Here is a 20,769-nt window from a genome sequence, read left to right as displayed (position 1 = left end):
AGCCAAATCAACGAGCTTAAATTGAAGAGGTCTTTTAGTATTCTTGAAAACAACTTTAAATATTTCGGCGCTCCAATTTTGATCGCTGTATCCCTTTAAAAACGGTCTGGCAGTTCGGGTAATCCTTACGTAATCGCCGACTTTGATACGGCATTTTCGGGGGTTGAGGGCGGCGGGCTGAGACTGCCCTGGTTTGTAAATATTTCTATAAACTTGAAGAATATTTTTGTCGTTTACATCGAAGGGAGCCATTTTAATTGTCGTATGATTACTGGCGTTATACGAATGAATTAAATTGGGCAGCTCGTCGAGATAGCGTCGCGTGTTTTTATGAGTAAAAAAACGATACATGCGCTGTTTCAAGGTCCTATTAAAACGCTCTACCATCGCGGCTTTAACATCGCTATTTTCGGAATGGTAATGTCTAACGCCATCCTCTTTTAGGAGTTTTAAAACAGTCGAATAAACGTACTCCAACCCACGGTCGAACTGTATAGCGCGGGGCTTGCCCCGCTCTTTAAAAATTATTTTCAGGGCGCGCGCAACCTCAGCGCCGGTCTTACGTTTTAGGGGGACGGCAAATGCCACTCTCGAAAAGCAATCTATACAAGTAAGAATAAATGTGTAGCCTGAATTGTCGCTCGCTAAAGAGCGCATATCAACCAAATCAGTCTGATAGAGGTCTAGTCTGTTTCCTACACGAATCTTTCGTCGTTGGAATTTTCGAATAACTGGTCTATGTAACGTATAGGCGTCGTGAGTTTGCAAAAACGTTTCAACATTCTCCCGAGATATTCCGAGCTCTTTGACAGAATCGTATAATTTTTCAACACCCCCGTAGCTAGCTGGATTACGAGAATCGAAATATATTTTTTCGAGTCTAGTCGGAACTTTTATCGGTAACTCTCCCATTTCAAAATTTTGGCACTCGGCGTTTTTTTTTACGTAAACGGTTCTTAATAGTCGGCGACCAAAGTTTCGGTGACAGTCGAGGTGTCGCGAAAGAATTAGGCCCGACCGCTGTGGACAAAATTTTCTTTAGTTTGGAGGATGCGTAGCTGAAACCAGAATGAAATAAAATGGACATTTGTTTTCTATATAATATTTTTATTTTTGACAATAACAAAGAAAAGGTTTTCCCGTGACACACCCCCTTGCCACGTGGATAGCGGCCCGGCGCGCTAGAGACACACCCCCACCCCTCGAGACCCCAGACGCGCGCGGATAGCGGATCTCTCTCTCTCTCTCTCTCTCTTATGCTCCGCTTTTTTAGTTGAGTTTTTCAGCAGTTACACCACCTTTTAACTTTTCCCGCTGTTTTAATACTCCGTTTTCAAACTTCTGTATTCGTTTTTAACTATTATCGTGAGTTAAATATCATTTTAAACGTTTTCGCGTTTCAAAATTTTGTGCCGTGTTTAGGCCTTGGCGTGTTTTCGCGTCGCCTAGTCACGCGCAATGTCTAGTTGCAGCTCTTACGCAGGCGCCGGCTCTCCGCCGGTGATGACTATGGCCGCGCCGCCCGGCTTTTTCGCGTCCGCCGCTCCCTCCCCTCGCTGTTACGGAGGGCCTACTGTCCCGGGAGTTTTTGCGTCCCGAGGCTTAGCGCCGACGTCGCCTTCGCCGTACGGACTTGTCTCCGGCTACTTTCCTCCTCCGGTTTTCGGGAACGCTTTCTCTACAGCTCCTCTGGCTTTTCCAATTACCGATTCTACTGGACTCTCGTCTTCGCCGGTTTTTCAACCATTACCTTCTCATCTCTCGGGAGCTTACTCGTTAACCGCTACCGAAAACACTACGATTCAATCTCCATATCCCAACATTACGCAAACACTGACGGTACAATCGTCAGCGCCTGCCTCAGTTTTTGAATTTTCAACGGCTAACTCCGTTTTACTACCTCTCACCTCCGCTGACACCCTTTCCTCCGCGTCTAATGACTCTTCGGCTATTTCTACATCGGCTGGTATGTCTTGGGCTAACATTGCTGATACTTCCAACTATCCCGTCCACTCGTCTGAGCCTATTCGCAATTCGAATGGCCAACAGCCAGCTCATACTTTTTCATTTCATCGCTCTTCGCAAAAGTCAAATCCAAATGAAAGAGGAATCGCTATTCGTTCCACTCAACGCAAAGCTACAATCGAAGACTATTTAGAAGCCATCGCGCTGGTTGTTCCCGCTAAAAATATTACAGATATTTATCGTGAGAACGGTTTTATCTACATATATTTCTCCCACGTTTCTTGGGCCCGTCAGCTGATGGCCGATGGACTTGATTTCCGAAATTCGCTCCTCGAATGCTTACCAATTGGCATAGCCCCGAAAAGGGTACTACTTTCAAACGTATCGCCCATTATCGATGACTCTATGATAATCTCCATGATGTCAAGCTATGGCGTTGTCCAAGGCGGAGTACGAACCCTTTCCGCGTCGGTTTCCCGGTCTGATTTCAAGCATATTAAATGCGCGCGTCGTGAAGTTTCCGTTCTTTTCGACTCCGATGATGCTTTTCGCGATCTCCCGGAATTTTTAACGGTCTTCGTGGACCAAGAAATGTTTAATATATCCGTGCACGCCCCAATTCGCTGCGTGTCTTGCGGGGAAACGGGACATATCGTTCACGAATGTAAAAACATTAAAAAACACCGCCCACCGCTACCTCTTCTAGTACGACAAAAAACTCATACTCGAACACCCTCCCCAAGACAACCACCGCCAAATCCTCGGAGCCCACGGTCTCGGAAAGTGCCACTACCTCTACCGATCCCGTGATCTCTACAACCTCGACTAGCACCGTAATCGAGACGACACCCGCGTAAGAAACTGAAAATTCGACCAATAACGCACCTGATAATATCGCCAACTCCACCGTCTCAGAATCAGATGCGGATTTCGAAGATGCTGAAATGGACTTTGCCAGTGACCCTACTGTCCAAGTCGTCCGAAACAAAAGAAAGGCCCGCCAAACTAAATCTCCAGGCGTAATCGCACTAAAGCGAAAATCAGCTATGGGGCCACCGGAAGAAAAGACCTCTAAAAAGAATTATTCCGCCACTAAATATAAACATAACCATTCAAGCAATGAATGGGAAGACCCGAAAGGACGTTTTACACCAAAGTTTTCACGCCAAGAAGTGATGAATTTCCTTCAGCGCTCTCTCGGCGCCCCCACTCAAGTCGCCCGCACTGTGTGTGCCGAGTACGCTAGTGACCCGGCCACCGTTCACACGTTATCGCGACAAGTTCTGGTGGTTGGTCATACGGATCTCGCCATTACCGCTATCGCGTCCGCTACGCTCCGACGTAATGAAATAAACAAATACTATCGTCTTTCGGGTGTAATCCGGGGAATATTCCCAGAAGATTTTTCCGATGTCGATAGCTCGCAAGAACATTAACAGTCGTTTCTTTATCCGCTAATAATTATTCGGTCTTCTTTCTATATTTATTCCCCCCTTTCTTATTTTTAATGGTTTTTAGTATCATGTCCTTGAATGTCCGCGGTATGAGCCAGGGTGTAACGTCTATGCGTGCCCGTCCGCGGTATGAGCCAGGGTGTAACGTCTATGCGTGCCCGTGACTTTGTTTCGCGTTTTAATCCAAATATAATCTGTTTTCAAGAAACGTTTGTCGAACCCAATGTTGCCAAATCTTTTATTTGGTCCCAGTGGCCATACGTCTTATATCACGCACCCTCGCTCAGACCGCGTACTTCTGGCGTGTCCGTGGCAATCCACCCCTCTCTTCGATCATTCGTAACTTCCGTCGACTCCTTCCAAGATCGATGTATTTATATCCACTTTAAGGCTGGTATTTTTCTCGCACCTAATCCAGTTCACTTATTTTGCGTTTACGTTTCGTCGACGAGTGATGATATTGCCACTGACACGCTGAAATATATTGAAGACGTTTTAAAACAAGTTGACCCCGCGGAAAATGTAATCGTAACTGGTGACTTTAATTGCTGTCTAGAGCCCATTGATCGAAAAAATTGTCGCGAATATCGGACGTTATTATGTGATCAGTTAACTTCTTTAGTCGCCGAACTCAACCTCGTTGACGCTTTTCGCTCGCTCCATCCATCATCTCCAAGTTTTACCTGGCGTGCCAGAAACCATGGAAAGCTCTTATCCGCCCGTCTCGATCGTTTATACACGCGTTCTTCTTTTCGCTTAAAAAGTGCTCGTCATGTATCGTCGGGTTTTTCCGATCATGACGCCGTACTCTGTCAATTCTTTGATACCTTTAATATCCCACATTCACCACCGTTTTGGAGAATGAACGCGCGTTGTCTCGAAGACCAGCAATTTCTTACGGAATCTCGCGAAATGCTTGTCACTGTCATAAACGCAAAACCACCTATGCGGTCCTGGACTTCGTGGTGGTTCGAAGTTATTAAACCTGAAATGAAGTCTTTTTCTATGGTTTTTTGGCACAGTCGCAATATACGAAAAACGGCCACTATTAACCACTACGAAGCCATGGTGGCTTCTTCCGTCCCGGACTCCCACGAGCGTCTTCAATATAGCGAGAGTCTTAATGGTCTCTTGCTCGAACGTTCCGTCGACTCTCTCATTCGGCCGAGAGAGTCGTTTTACAAATGTATCGATACCCCATCTCGGGATTTTTACAAACTTGAAAAAAAGGCGGTGACCTCAAATATCATCCCAGCGGTACACGACGCGCGTGGTATTACCGTGTGTGACCCAGATAATATTCGCGAAGTGGTAACCAAATATTACACTAGCCTATACGCTAAGTCGAACGACGTTGATGAATCCGGAATACCTGGATTTTTCCCCGATCAACTCCCTACCCTCGACGACAGTCAAGCCGCCACTATCTCGGGCGAATTTAATCTGTCGGAGACAACAAACGCGTTGAAGGGGCTCTCTCGTGGAAAAGCTTGTGGTCTCGACGGAATTCCCGTTGAATACTACCTTGCTTACTGGAACATTCTGGGACCTATCTTAGTCGAGGTTTTCAATGGCCTGCTCACTTCCCCGGGGCACTGGAAAAAATTATGTTGCTCAATCGTTTCCCTTCTACCCAAAACTGGCGACTTAATGAATCTCGCCAACTGGCGCCCGATATCCCTAACCAACTCCGATTATAAAATATACGCTCGAGTCTTGGCTAACCGTTTAAACGGAATCATGAACGTGCTCGTTCATCCATCGCAGACTTATTCCATACCCGGTAGATGTATTTACCATTCACTATCGGTTCTCCGTAACCTAATATCCCTCGCTAATACAAATCGCGAAACCCTCGCGATTGTAAACGTCGATTTTCGAAAAGCTTTTGATCGTGTTGAGACCCTTACTCGTTTCGGTATTTCGCGGCAGTTCGTGGATTTTTTTAGAGTTATTTACACCGATTCAATTTTTAGAGTTCGGGTAAACAATTCCATCACTCGCGCAATTCCTTTCGCTAACGGCATTCGACAGGGTTGCCCATTGTCCGGTATGCTATTCGTTTTGGCCCTTGAGCCGCTTTTGTGCTCATTGCGTCAATCGATCCGCCGTCCCCTTAGCCAAACTCATACCGATATCGTTAACGCCACTTTCGCCGACGACTTGAACGGTTTCCTACGGAATCCGTCGGAATTTATCACCTTCAATGACTGTCTCTCCGGAGCAATCGTCAATTCAGACAAGTCATTCGTTCTTTGGTGCGGCGAGTGGCGATCTAACCCGCCACCGATAACGATTACTTTTCCATTTACCAATGAGGGCGGGAAATTCCTGGGAGTATATCTAGGAAACTCGCCGGCTTACGAGCTTAAGAATTGGCCAGAGCTCTCGACGCGAATTTCGCGGGTTTTAGGGCGATGGCTACATTATAGGCACCTTTGCTCTTTAACCGGACGAATTTTGTTGATTAATCAACTCGCATCCTCTATTTTGTGGCATAGATTAAAGGTTTTAAACCCACCGATATCTTTCGTTTGGGAATGGCAATCGACTTTAATCAATTTTCTATGGGCCGGGGTTCATTGGGTCCCCTCGCACTTTCTTTACCCCCAATCACTAGCGGGAGGTTTAGGTCTAGTTAATATCGAGCTTAAGATCCGCGCTTTTCGAGTTCAATCACTCGCGCTCTACTTGTCGTCTCCCGATCGTAAGGATCCTCATACTATTTGCACCGAGGCCATTTTCAGAACTTTTACACCTCGATATCCATCTCCGGAAGAAATCCTGGGGGACCAAACGAGTCAATTCGCTAAGATCCCTTTTTACTCGTCGGCCCTTTCTTCGTGGTTCTGTATGCCGTTGCGAGTCGAACCGGCTTTCTCGTCACGTAAAAAAATTTTAAGTTTAAAATTTCCCTCTTCCCCTTTTCTTAAAACGGTTGAGGGAGCCAGTTTGAAATCTGACGATGTAGCGACACTCACTGCTCTGGGGGTAAATCGCCTCTCGGATCTGTTGGACGGTAACGGACGGTGGTTTCCGCAGCAGGCGTTCTTATCTTCGCGAACAGTGTCTAGGCTGTTTATTCAACAACATAGACGACTTTTGGCCTCGTGCATTCACTCTTTCCCTGACGTCTTTCATAATACCGGTATTAAACCGAACGCAATCTTCGGATATGAGGATATTTTATCTATTTCCGCCGAATCGCGTATTGGTCCGAGAACCACTCGTTTCATGGTAACTAATAATCCCCAAACTCGTGATATCTACCAGTGCCTCGTGAATCGCGCCTTTCCGGGTAAGCCACCGTCTTCCCCGAACAGCACGGTAACGAATTTCTCCAGTGCCTCGTGGAATAGTCGTAAATTATCTCCCCTAAGCTCACGCTCGGAACTTTGCATCCAGTGGAGAGCGCTTCACCTGGCTCTCCCCGCCCCAGCTAGGCTTTCTCACATTGTCGAAAGTTTAGACTCAAATGCTTGTCCCTTTTGTCCTTCGAAAGGCACTGTCGTCCATTGCTATTATGAATGTCCCTTGGCTAAAGCGGTAGGTGATGCCGTCTTAGAGCGGGTTTTTAGTTACGTCGATCACCAACACTCGCTCGCTGACATTTGGACGCTAGTTAGTGACAACCCTAGTAACCACCACCTCTGTAACTTTACTTTCGTTCTGGTGAAGGTCGTGCTGTCAGAGTTATACTCTGACATCACTCGCCTTTCACTAGAAACTACCACCTTCTACAAATATGTCGAGACCACGGTGCGCTCGATAACAAATCGAGTCGCCGCACGATATAGAACGGTACTAAAAACCGCCAATTCTGTCACAGAATTGAATTCCCGATGGGGTATCGATACCGAGCCAGAATGGTTCCTATAGTTTCAATTGTATATATATTAGTTTTTTTGTATTTACCGTTGCATATTGGTATATCGATTTGCACTTAAAATATTGAATTACTTCGCGTTTTATCTATCACTGAATATATGCACACATTTATGTATATATGCGTATGTGTATGTGTTTCTATAGTTTAGTTTATTTTATTTTATTCTATTTTATTTCTTTCTTATTGTTAATAATATGTATATCCTGCTATGTATTTGAAATATTGGAATATATTACTGTGAAGCTAATTAAAGCTAGACATTTTGCAAAAAACTCTCTCGCTCTCTCGCTCCCCCCCTTCGTTTTTGGAGACTTTGGTAGGGTCCAATTTGACCCCTTCATGACGTTCGAAAACCGCCATGTATTCAGCCTGGGCTTCGGTAGTCTGACAATCTGACGGCCAGCCGCTCGCCTCCACCTTGGTTTTTAGGACACAGTCAACGTAATCTCGAACAATCCCGCCGCTGTCCGTTGCAGGATCGTATTGCGTCACCTTGTACGACCAGGCCTCGATTTTTTTGGTAATTTTGTATCCGCGATTTACCACCCATCTTAATTCGTCGATTACCCAAACGCCTTTAAGCATTCTTTCGTCGTCAGAATGCTCGCAGTCACCCTGGTACCGTAAATCGGCACACATCCGGCATAGCGTAAACGCCACCTTCTTGTTAACGGTCCGATACGGAAGAATAGGATGGAATAAATTGGTTGACGGGAGCACGTTACATAACAATAATCCCTCAAAATCGTCAATGGCTGGAATATCGGTACCGAGCAGAATTGTCGGATGACCAACGGGGACTTTGCCGCTATAAAAGGGAAAACACACTTAAATATTTGTTTTCGTTATATATATTTTTCGATATAATACCGTTTGTTTATAAAAGGGTACAGGCTGCAAATATCCACGTAGAAAATTTTATCGTCGGTCCCTTCAACGTTACAGTACGTTCGTAAGGCTGATACTCTGCCCCCGAAAAAAGCGGCTCGCGGGTCTAAACGTTCAGTTAAAATTTCCGAAAAATTAGAATTTTTTAAAAATTCATTTATGGCAGGATTTTGTTGTTTTTCCAAAATCCAATCGCACCCCCATTGTTGAATGACGGTATAACCCATTTCTTTAAGTTTATTGGTTGTCCGCATCGTGTTGGAAAATCGTGTTTTAAGGGTATCGCTCGCGTTAGCGTATAATGGCTGGTTCCTATTTACAGAGTCCCCGAAGCAAGTCCTACAGCCGTGAAACCTTTAATGAAAAAAAACCTGTTTATATTTTGTCTCTTAGAACTTTTTAAAATAATACTTACCAACAGCCCTGATATTGTAGAGCGTTTTTCTCACCGATTAGACCATCAATTTTAATTTTTCCAGCACGCGGTTCTCGCCCATTCAGCGTTGATACGATGGTAACATTCCGGACATGCGCTTCCCAAGCCAGCCATTCTAAAGCCTCGGTGGATTGAGGCTCGGATAACCGATACAAATTAGCCGGTATTATACCAATCGTTTCTGGCTCCAAAATTTTTTTCCTTAGCACGTAACTACACACTGACGCGATAGTCACACCCACGCTAAACGGATTAACTTCGCACAAGTCTTGAAATAGTTTCATAAACTTTAAACAACCTTTAGCTAATATGTGGGTATCTCTAGAACAATAGAGTTTTAACGTTTCGAGGTAATTAAATCCCGAACTATTTTCGGTTTCGAGAGCGTACCATTTGTTAAAACTTTCACGGTCTTTCGGCGTGAAATATTGGGCACCGTAAGCTTCCAAGGGGGGCAGCGAGTTCTCCGAGACGTAGTTTGTTTGTTCGGTTTTGTAAATGTCAAAATTATTATCAACTACGTTGAATAGAAAATGGGGGGAAAAATCTTTCGTATATTCGCGGCCCAGTTCGAACGTATCCGTGAATTTCGACAGAGGAATTGGTATATAATTATACGAATCCGATAGAGTTAAATTGTGTAGTTTCAGTTGCAAGATGCGAGTTCCATTTATTATCGGATCGGGCTCAAACGAGTCGGCACTCTCCATCGCATTATGTCCCAGCGCGGTCACTCTTCTTATCCGAGCCAGTGTTCTTAAATATTCGAAAAAGTTTCGCGCGGAATCGGAACCCAGAAATTGTCGTTGGCGAACGCCGCAAAATTTACAGGCTACGTCGGGGATATCCACGCACGCGCCACAATAAGTTTCCGACACGCATAAAATGGGTTGATGAATATAACAGTTTTTCTTATCGGGGTGCCGTTTGGTTTGGATAGTTTCAAAATCTTAAAATATCCACATTTGCGTGGGCTGACCGTTGGAATCGAAACGGGGTAAAGGGCGTCGCGGGTCTTTTATTACTTGGATGTAACATTGATGTCCCGAGGGGGAAAACTTACGACAAACTGTACAATACTGTTCGGTACACGAATGCAGCTGGCCGTCGCGTTTAGTCAAATCGATTAGAATCAAACATTCCGAGCAATGAAATAAATTTTGGCATAATGATAATTTATCGCCGGTTAATTTTATTTTATGATGCGTGTAGCAATCGACACCCGTAAAATTACGTAAACAGTCGGTACACTTTATTATATCTCCGGTACATTTTATGGCCCTGCAACACGCGAAACAATAGTCTGAACACGCGTGGGTGCTATCTCGTCTGTACCCCTCTAGACACTTTGAACAAAACTTTGCTTTCCCGAATAAGGGTGCCAGATTTTTAACTAGATTGAAATGCGCCCCCTCGTTTAAAAGTACAAAACGTTTTCTGTCCATACCTGCCCGTACTCTAGAATCGTACACCAAGGTCGGCCAGCTGTTTTTAATTTGATAGATTAAAATATCGTTTTCTTTGAGATACGTTCTAAATTTTCTAATTGACTCGGGCGACGCGCATTCTTTATTAGGTCGGACACCCGATTTGGAGCATAGGAGGAGCGCCTCGGCTCGCTGGACCAGATTGTTTTCTTTGGTATGCGACAAAGTTTCATAGACCGTTTTTATTCTTTTGTTTTCGGGCTCGTTCTAATATTTACACAGTGCCACACCGACGCAAAGTGCTCTAGCGAGACAGATTGAGTCGCTGTTCGCAATACGGACAATTGATCGTCTATTTCTAGAAAACAGGGCAAAGGTCTCTAGTCGTTTCCGTTTCGCACGGCCCCCGCCTTGGGGTAACCGGACAATGGAAAAAATTAAATTCACGGGGGCCAGGAAAAACGCTTCTTCCTCATCTGAATATATAGATTCTGAAATCTCGTCGAGAAGGGCCTCGATATCAATTTGGTCGCGCCTCCTAAATCAAATGGTTATATCGGGATGCGCCGCACCCAGCGCCGAACTACGGATTACCAGCTGTACTATGTCAGCGGGGTTTACATCGCGTAATACCCGTTCAGTGACCCTGGCAAGCCCTTCCGCTATATTATTAGATATTTCAGCTTCCAATTCAATTCCCGTCATATTGAATTTCGGGAACTGTTTTTCATTCTGACCCAAAATTACGCAATTAGGGTCCTCAAATTCAATATACCCCACAATTGGGAAATTTACATCCTCCCCGTGACCGCTTTGGTTAAGTAGGTCGTTGAAATATTCGTCCACCATTTCAACGGATTCACGCGGTTCGGGGTCTCCAGCTTCATGGACCGTGACAATTTCAGGGGTGTCTATAAAAAATAAATATATTTTTTAATTTCTTATATATTTTTGATACGCGGTACGAGAGAAAAAAACTTACTCTTCAAATATTCTAACACAGGTTCGTCATATTCGGGGCCCAACATAGCATCCCACTCCAGTTCGAGTAATTCTTTTTCCCGCTTATTATATCTAGCTTCAATAATTTCGCCTAACCGAGGCGGTAATGCTCGATTAAATAATCGGAGTTCCGCTACCGTTTGGTTTTTTATAAAATATATAAAGTTTAAATCCGTTTTTTGGTTTATTGATAAATTTAGTTTAAAGATAACTTCCGGTATGGAAGGATCTATTCCCGCCTCTCCCGTTAGTCGGCTTATCGCGAACAATCCTAAAAACGCATTACTAATCGCGTTGATTTTACTTTTAATGGGACTTGTAGAATTTCTATCTCTTTGGTTTACCAATATGGCCGTCGCTATACACATAACACCGCATAATTTAACTAATCGCGTGAGTCATTGAGTAAACCCATTACGTCATCCTGATTACGTCATCAAATTATTATCGCTATATATAAGGCATTCACCCCCGTCATCCATCGGCAGTACACTACAAACCGTTTCTCGAGCATCATGTCTAAACGAAGCTGTGTAGATAACGTTCCAGCGCCTACTAAAATGTCTAAATTTGACCCGACTCAGCGGAAAGTTAACCCTCGGTATTCACTTTCATCCGAGCTTTTCGTTACTTCGGGGTTCACGTCTGAACTCGATATATCTGTAGCTCTATGCAATAAAGTCTCACACCAGGTCTTTGAGATGTCTTCGCGCGCGTGGGATGATTTATACGGGCACTGAGAACAAATAAATGATCCCCAACGGTTGCCCTTTCGATCACCGTTCCCACTATCTGATGCGCTAGTGACCGCCACCAAAAAGAATTAACCCTGCAAAGTACGATATCCGAAGCGTCGGTCGTAATCAAAGTGCCTGAAACTCGAGAATTGGACAGACTCAAATATTTCATTAATTCGCACATTCAACTCCTTAAAGTGAACCAAAAACTCTTTGAATTAATGGGTTACGTTATAACCGATAATTATCGTAAAATTTACGAAATATTGAATAAAGAACCATGCGCACCCAACAATTTATTTCTATCGGATGAACATGAAAGGTTTGATACCGTTGTACGCTACGCGTCCAATTACGTAACAGCATTTAAAATTATTGAAGATTTTAAAGAAACAGTTGCCAACCAAAATATGTTTTGCGTATTTAACTTGTACAATTTGTTCGCTATGGTATCTACAAACCATAAATATATGAAAAATAAATTGTTTTATCTTTAATCGTTTTTCATCCGCTTAATGTACTGTAACATTGAATGTATAAATAAAACCTTATAATTTGTATACACTCTGCTCTTTTTTTTCCAAAACACGTTTACCGATGACCGCCCGCTATTTTACGCTACCCTTAGGGGCCCGAAAGTGTTTGTCGGCGAAAACCAACTGGAATTGTGCCCTAGGCCTGACATTCACTATGACGGGTAGGCTGTTTGCATAACATCCACAGCGCCATAGGGGCAGATAACCTATTGACCTATAATGGGTTAACACCTGTGTTTTATGGGTTATAACATCGTAAATAATCTAACCTCGTAAATCATCTAACCTTTTGACCTGCCGAAAATGTACGCAAAATGGGGCCCCTACAGGGGCCTGTTTCACCCCTATTTCCCCTATTTAACGGCTGTTTGCAACGTGTCCACAGCACCATAAGAGAGGGGGATGTCCATCCGGTGATTGAGTATTTCATTCTCAATCACCGGAAAGACACAAAGAGCTTGGCTCCCGCCGTTCACCCGCGCCTCTCTCGTTCCTCCCCCACCCGCGCCTCTCCCCTATCTCAATCACCAGAATTTCTAATCACCAGATTCTCCCGTTCACGGGTTGCTTTCCCCCATCTCAATCACCAGAATTTCTAATCACCAGATTCTCCCGTTCACGGGTTGCTTTCCCCCAACCCCCATTCACTGGATACTTTATCTCTCGTTCACCAGCTCCTTTCCCCCATTGCTTTCACCCCTTCTAATCACCAGTTGCTTTCCCCCATCCCCATTCTCCAAAATTAGTTTTCCTCGCGCAGATATCTGGAGATTAGATTTTTTACCCGTTTGCTTATCGCTTCAGAACCCCTTAATTTTCTAATCTCTAGGTAATAAAAACAAGTTATTTACATTTAATTTTTTATTTTAGAACTTTGTTTTACATGTTAGTACGTACTATCAGATATTCCATTAGATGGTTATCTTGTACATTACACAATTAAAACAAATTAAAGTAGTTAAGTTTACAGGCATTTAAATGGGGTGAAACGATCTCCTGCAACTTAATTTAATTAAAAGTTCTAACTCACGTATTTGTAGTGTTTAGCAACAGTATCGTCTGACATCCGAGGGACAGTCACAAACGTCTTCTTCTGGTACAGGTGAGAAGCTTTTGTCAGAGACCGTAGTTGCTTTTGGCGTCGGGGGAATGTCCCATTCTAGCGAAAGGTACTTTTTTTCCGATGGTGAATTATCCCTCGACGGACAGTTTGGAAAGAATCTAGCATGTTCAAGTTCTGGTACGTCTCCTGATTCCCATCCTTCTAATACGCCATGGCACTTGTAACATCGTACTTCATCGCCCCGCTGAATATAGTAGAATCCAGCCTTCGCTAGTTGTTCCTTAGTAACGTGCGGATTTCTCCAGTGACGAAAAGTTTCAAGTCGATACGCTTCGATGTCCATACTGTAAACTGATAGTTTCTATAAGCTATTGTCAACATTCTTAAGCCTAATTGGTTAAGCCTAAATTTCAATAAATGTTTTTCTATTTATTTTGGTTAGACTCTATGACTATTTGACTAGAATCTAAGTCTATTTACTTCAATTTAAACAAGGCCTAATTTCCCTCTACAGTAAAATAATAAAGTCACTTACTTTTACGGAAATCCTGAAGTCTTTGCCTGTAAATAGAGTCGAGAAGGCGGGGAACGGAGCGCGAAAATCTACGTGTCTCTTATCGATGAGGTCCGGGAACTAAAAGAACGTTGAGTCGTATATCTAGAGATCAAATAACACTCGAAACTTCAAGTAAATCCTGATTTCTCATTGGCTGAAACCAATTGACGTCACGGGAGATTGTAAAATGTAACCAAAAATAGAGGTTACTGCTCATCGGTTAGCGATAAAAAATTCGTCACGTGTTAAATTAGGCAAATTAGAATAGCTGAAAATACATTGCGCTTACTTCGCACTAATTTACTTCTGATACAACTTTGATAAAAATTAATCCTGTTTCAGGGCTGTAGCTTGGCTCCCTCTGTTCCCCCGTTCATCCCCCACCCGCGCCTCTCCCCCATCTCAATCACCAGAATTTCTAATCACCAGATTCTCCCGTTCACGGGTTGCTTTCCCACAAACCCCATTCACTGGATACCTTATCTCTCGTTCACCAGCTCCTTTCCCCCATTGCTTTCATCCCTTCTAATCACCAGTTGCTTTCCCCATCCCCATTCTCCAGAATTTGTTTTGCTCGCGCAGATATCTGGAGAATAGATTTTTACCCGTTTGCTTATCGCTTCAGAACCCCTTAATTTCTAATCTCTAGGCAATAATAACAAGTTATTTTCAATTTAATTAATTTTTTATTTTATTTTAGAACTTTGTTTACATGTTAGTAGGTACTATCAGATATTCCATTAGATGGTTATCTTGTGCATTACACAATGAAAACAATTGATTATCTACGAGTAAATTAGTAAAATCTTGTAGTACTTCCGAGGGTGATTTAAAACAGCCAAAATAAGATTTTACTTGATGGTATGAATTAAATTGATCTGGGTACAAAAATAAACCCTCGAAAGGTTTTCCATATAATAATTCGTGAATTTTTTTAAGGTTTTTAACAATAGCTAAGTACATGCATTCGATAACATTTTTATGTTCGTTTAAAAGATTTATTTGAAACCGAATAAAATCAATTTTTTTTTGGAACTCACCGATTTCGCGAGCTCCCAGATCCAGAACATGACCGTAGGTAGAGTTCAATTTGATGTTGTTGGTAGTGGCGACGACGGATACGTTGTTGTCGTGATAGTCGATGATGTTGTGGGTTAGAGACGATGCTCCGGTTTGCGTAGCGGCGAAAAGCTCTCCCCAAAGAGAGAGTAGATTGGTGAAAGCTTCGGAGGTCAGGAACAGAATATTTTCGTTCGATTTTTTTAAGAAGAGAACTTGTAATTTTGATCCGTCGAAACCAAAAGAAATGTAGACTGATCCTCCTAACGTGATTTTTATGTTGATACGTCTTTCTTGGCCCCTGCGTTTGGATACGGTATGCGTCTCGGCTATAGAAAATGAAAATGTTAAGCCTTTGTCTATTGAAATAGTAATAGTATTAATAAAATAATGCTTACCAATAGATCGTTTTTCCATGTTTACGGTAGATGAGGAGAGCAAAGCGGATGCACTTCTTTTCAGTTCAGCGTCTCAGAGAGAAATGACGCATGTGAGATTAATCAGTTCCTATCTTGTTGAGATTAATTCATCACGTGATCTAAACTTCAAATAACCCTCAAATTCTATCGGCTCTCTCTCTCTCTGAGATAACAGTTCTAGACACTCGAAATTAAACCGTCCCGTGCTCGAAACTGCCTCTAATTATTCCCATTGACGTCACATATTAATCCACTTGGAAGAAGAAAAAAACCCATTGTAGTTTCCTCTCGAGAGCTTGTGATGCAATCATATCCTAGAAAACAATACAATTAATAGAAATTAACATAAAATTAGTATACTTTTAATACCATTTTGTGAACTACAGTGAAAAAAGTTACAATTTTACGGTAGAAACGTTTTCAAAATACCACAAAATGAACTCAAATAAGAAAATTGTAATTAAAATAATCACTACGGCTATAATTTTAGAAGGTTGTTTCAGGACGGTGATTATGGCAGATGTTTGTACTTCAGTGTCCATATCGGAAATGAAGTTAAATGGAATATTTTGCGTAAATAAGTATAAATTTTAGCATAACCCTAATATATTCTCGAGAACTGAACAAGTTCTTTGGGAATAAGAGATAAGCTTACTATCTTCCCCTAGGCCCTATATAAGGGGGGTGCCTGAACCGGGGGAACGTCACTCTATTGTTGTTCTTTGTGCGTCTAGTACCAGGATTTTTGAAGCGCGCTCTCTCTCTCTCTACGTAAGTTTATTTTGATTTTTTTTTATCGTAATTTTTTGAATAAGGTTTAAGTAAATCGGCATTAAAATGAAAGGTGTACAATACCCAGAAATTAATTTAGTTGATACCCCGGAAATGATTATAATCGACTCCCCTGAATTGATTGATATAACTGATAACGAGCTCCCGGAAGTACCCATAGTAACTTTACCCGATTCTCCAGAAATGGAAATAATAGATTTAACTGATACCCAAGACCCTACCCTTTCCTTAACTACAGTAACTGATTCGCAATTGGAACGTTTAAAAGAAATGACAATGGTACGAGATTATCTTAGAGAATATCAACTAACCCATCAAATCTGTTCGCCCCCTATCGATAATTTACCTTCACCCCTTTTAAGACCTAGTTCTATTCCACCTGACGAAGTACGTTTTTCGCCCTCGTATACGCCTATGGATGCTCCCTCACCCTTTCTAGAATCAGATGACACATGTCACTCTTTATCTTTGGAAGATAATTTTATCATGTCGTCCCTCAGTACGGACAGCATTCAGCGCTTAGCTGAGAACGTACAATTTTCATTTGTACGCTAGTACTCGAAGGGAGATAACCATGCAATTTATTCATCCGTTTAATTGCGTAACGGCAGGCCCGAGTCAGAGTGGCAAAAGCTATTTAATTGAATCTATAATTAATCACGAAGAAGAAATGTTTGTTCCGGGTTTCAAAGAAATACATTGGTATTACGGAGAATGGCAAGCTCTATACGATAAAATGAAGCACAGGGTAGTTTTTAAAGAAGGATTGCCTGTTTTATCTGATTATGACGGAAAAGATCCTATATTATTAGTTATCGACGACCAGATGAGCGAGAGTAAAGGTCAAATTGGTGATTTATTCGTGAAAGGGACCCATCACCGTTCTCTAAGCGTTATTTTTATTACACAGAACTTATTCCATCAATCAAAAGATAGCAGATCCATTTCCCTGAATTCGCATTACATAATTTTATTGAAAAGCCCCCGAGACCGTCAGCAAGTGGCTTATCTCGCTAGACAAATGTTCCCTGATAAGTGGCGTTTTGTAGTTGACGCTTACGAAGACGCGACTTCGAGACCTCACGGTTACCTAGTATTCAATTTAACTCAAACTTGTCCCGAAGATCAAAGAGTCTTGACTAATATTTTACCGGGAGAAACGTGCTACGCTTATCTCCCTAAATAAATAAATAGAACTAACATTTCGTAATTTCTATCAGTTATGAATCATGTCTCGTAGAGTACGTATCGAGAGAGACGTTCTCCGATATCTCGGTCGTTGCAAACCCGTTCAAAGAAAAGCCATTTTAGCTAAAGCCGACAAATCCCTCATAGACGCTATCAGTGAATGTATTCATAACACTTTAATTGGTAACGTAAAACTATAAAATACCCAAAAAACCAGGTTATCTCGTCATAAAAATACCCTTCGAAAACTAGCTAGTAAGCGGGTAGCTTGGAAAAGTAAAAAGAAATTGTTAGTTCAGTCTGGGGGCGGATTTTTCTCGTTTCTTCTACCCGTCGTTTCAACCCTTCTTGGTTCTATATTCGGTAGTAAACAATGAAACACGCCAGAAAAATGATTCTCGTCCCTAGCGGCGTTTTAAAGCCAGACCCGTTCCCGCACCCCCTCGCTCTGACAGTCTCTGAATTAGACGTTAAGATGGACCAAATATTAAATATGAAAGATTTAGACGACGCCTCGAAATGGATTTTATACGAACAAGCTTTAATGAGACACGGAAATCTACGTGAGCAAGCCTCGGCTCCTAAAGAAATCGAAATTGCCCCCGCATTCGACTCGCTAAGTAGGGACTGGATAGACGATTTGCCTTTGATATATTACCAAAAAGCGCAAAGCATGGTGGATCAGTTGGAAACTGTACCCGAAAGAATACGGTGGGATGAAAACGGGGAGCTCGTAATAAACGGTCGACCTATTAAAGGTTCCAATATTAGCGAAATTACCAAAGCGTATTTAAATCCTAAAACCGACCCAAAACCTATCGGATATTTCGCGTTTATTTCCAATTTAACCCAATTTAACTCTTCACCGGCAATCCAAGGCTTTCCCTCCCCGCTAGCTCCGAGAACCCGACAACGACGTTCTCCCGTTAAGCGCGAGTATCCGGTTCCTCAAAGTGGGCGTGCGCGCAGGACAGATAAGCCCCGCCCCACTCGTAGCCTCGACCGAGATCACTCCTCCACGTCTGACTCTTCTCATCACTCTTATAAACAAACAAGGAGTCGCGCGCAAAAGTCTAAAGTATGGGCGAAGCTATTTTAGAAAAAATATATTTTAACCCGAAGCATCCGGCTTCTTTCGGAGGCGCTGAAAGGTTATTCCAGTCCGTAAAGTCTCACGGCTTAAGTAGGGAAACTGTAGAAAAATGGTTAAGAGGAATCGACGCTTTTACGATACATAGGCCGAAATATAAAAAGTTTCAACGAAATAAAATAGTAATTAGTAATATAAGGGAACAATACCAGGCTGATATTTACGATATGCGCTCGTTAGAGGCAGATAATGACGGATACAAATACATTTTAACAATTATAGACTGTTTTAGTAGAAAAGCGTGGGGGTTACCTCTTAAAACTAAATCGGGGAAAGAGGTTTTGAAAAATATAAAAATTGTTTTTAAAGACGGAATTCCAGATAAATTTCAATCGGACAAGGGCACGGAATTTAGGAATAAAGAAGTACAAGGATATTTCAAAAAGAATAAAGTTAAATTTTTTAGTACCGAAAATGACGAAATAAAAGCCTCTATCGTAGAAAGGTTTAATAGAACGTTAAAAACAAAAATGTATAGATATTTTACCCATTACTCCACAAATAGATATTTGGAAGTCTTACAGGACTTGGTCGAAGCGTACAATTCCTCTTATCATAGCTCAATTAAAATGGCCCCTAATGACGTTTCGGAAAATAACGTATTACGTGTGTACAATAATATCTACTCTAAATATTATGCCGAGAAACTGAAAATGAAACCGCAATTCCAAGTAGGGGATTTGGTTAGAATAAATACAACTAAAATGATATTTCAAAAGGGTTTCGAAGCTAATTATACCGAAGAAATATTTAAAGTCGTAGCTATAGTTAAAAGACATCCTCCCGTTTATAAAATAAAAGACCTATCAGAAATCGATATAAAAGGGACGTTCTATTCGAGAGAGCTTCAAAAGGTCAGTGCGCCTCGTTCGTTCAAGTTAAACAAGATTTTACGTCAGAGAACTAAAAACGGAGTAAAACAATTGTACGTTAGTTGGCTAGGATATCCTCCATCGTTTAATAGTTGGGTTAATCAAGATGACGTCTGGGATTTACATAACTCTTCCTAGTAATACTAGAGATAAGAATAAGAATAATTCAGAAAATACTCTAGCCTCGTATTCTACAACGTTGGCCAAACCCATTAGTTTACGCGGAGATTGGGAAATTGCTCTGGTAGAAATTATTTATCCTTTATCTTTTTATAACGTAAGCGAGCCAATGGGATGTGGAATAGAAATTAAGGAATTACTATCGAAACCTCCAGCCCACGTAGTAGACAAATATACCTACGACTTCCGCGAGATACCTCAGGGCTACTACAAAAATCCTCATGAACTTTTGGCCGTACTTAATGAAAGTATTAAAAGTTTGAACCTTGGTTTAAAGGAAAGCGCTAATTCAGAGTTCGATAATGATTCATTAGGAAAATTTGAATATAGTTTAGAAAGTGGACACGTACAATACACTTCCTATAGTAAACATTATTATCAACTCGAGTTAACGCCAAAGTTGAGGAAAATTTTAGGATTTAGAGATAATGTTACTGATATTTCACCTAAGGTAGCATTCAGATCAGATTCCCCTATGCAATTAAACTTATTCATCCCCGATCTTATGTTCGTGTATTCCGATTTGGTAGGAAATGAAATGGTTGGGGATACATTAGCCCCCCTTTTGCGAACAATTGTTGTAGACCAAAACGCCCCCAATGGATCAACCGTTTCAAAAACTCCGCATTACCTTAAACTGAGTAGAAATTATTTTGACTGTATCGACATTAATTAAAGAACTAGTTTAGGTGAATTCGTGCCATTTCAGTTTGGTTCAGTCACGTGTAAAGTACATTTACGACGAGCTCAGTAAAAAAAAAGAATGGCTTATCAGTACGTCGATAGAAATTGTCCCTACATGCAATATTATTTAAATCAGGCGGGGGGCGGAGTAGATTTACCTTATTTCTCTGGGTTTGCGGGACAAAAAGGACACGGAATTGGTAGCTTTTTTTCTGGGCTAGCTAGGTTTGTATTCCCATTCCTAAAACAGTCTGCCAAATACGTGGGAAAAAGGGCCCTTTCTACAGGAAAGAAAGTACTCGGAGACGTCTTGCAAGGTCAGGACTTAAAAACGTCGGCCAATAACCGAATGACAGAAACTGTGGACGAAATGGCAGCGCAAGAAGGTTCGGGTCGTCGCAAGAGAAGAAAAACTACTAAGAAAGCATTGAAGAAGAAGAAAAAGAGTTCAGTTAAACGCCGCAAGTTCACG

General features: G+C 42.0%; 2 protein-coding genes across 2 annotated transcripts; both read right to left on the bottom strand.

Moving 5' to 3' along the window:
- Positions 1 to 13,265: 13,265 nt before the first annotated feature.
- LOC149945859 (death-associated inhibitor of apoptosis 2-like) lies at positions 13,266 to 13,964 on the bottom strand. The gene is made up of 2 exons (XM_090173478.1): positions 13,933 to 13,964; positions 13,266 to 13,748 (listed from the first exon to the last, which is right to left on the bottom strand). Exon 2 carries the CDS (start codon positions 13,738 to 13,740, stop codon positions 13,378 to 13,380), a length of 363 nt encoding a protein of 120 aa, XP_090029604.1. The 5' UTR covers positions 13,741 to 13,748; positions 13,933 to 13,964; the 3' UTR covers positions 13,266 to 13,377.
- A 47-nt stretch (positions 13,965 to 14,011) lies between these two features.
- Positions 14,012 to 15,509, bottom strand: LOC149945858 (uncharacterized). The gene is made up of 3 exons (XM_090173610.1): positions 15,411 to 15,509; positions 14,790 to 15,341; positions 14,012 to 14,031 (listed from the first exon to the last, which is right to left on the bottom strand). The coding sequence occupies exons 1-3, from the start codon at positions 15,427 to 15,429 to the stop codon at positions 14,012 to 14,014; spliced, it is 591 nt and encodes a 196-aa protein (XP_090029736.1). The 5' UTR covers positions 15,430 to 15,509.
- Between the last annotated feature and the right edge of the window lie 5,260 nt (positions 15,510 to 20,769).

Source organism: Leiobunum rupestre, chromosome 4 (assembly GCF_980474605.1).
Source record: "Leiobunum rupestre chromosome 4, qqLeiRupe1.1.hap1, whole genome shotgun sequence".
NCBI lineage: Eukaryota > Metazoa > Arthropoda > Arachnida > Opiliones > Sclerosomatidae > Leiobunum > Leiobunum rupestre.
Note: the sequence above shows the minus strand (reverse complement) of the source record. Positions and strands in the feature narration are given on the sequence as shown.

Bases quoted from the DNA above. Each gene is read 5' to 3' on its own strand.
- LOC149945859 (XM_090173478.1), bottom strand. From the start codon at position 13,740: ATGGACATCGAAGCGTATCGACTTGAAACTTTTCGTCACTGGAGAAAT.
- LOC149945858 (XM_090173610.1), bottom strand. The intron at 14,032-14,789 runs GTTTTAAATCAC...ACGTTCTTTTAG, and splicing joins AGTAAAATCTTATTTTGGCT to TTCCCGGACCTCATCGATAA.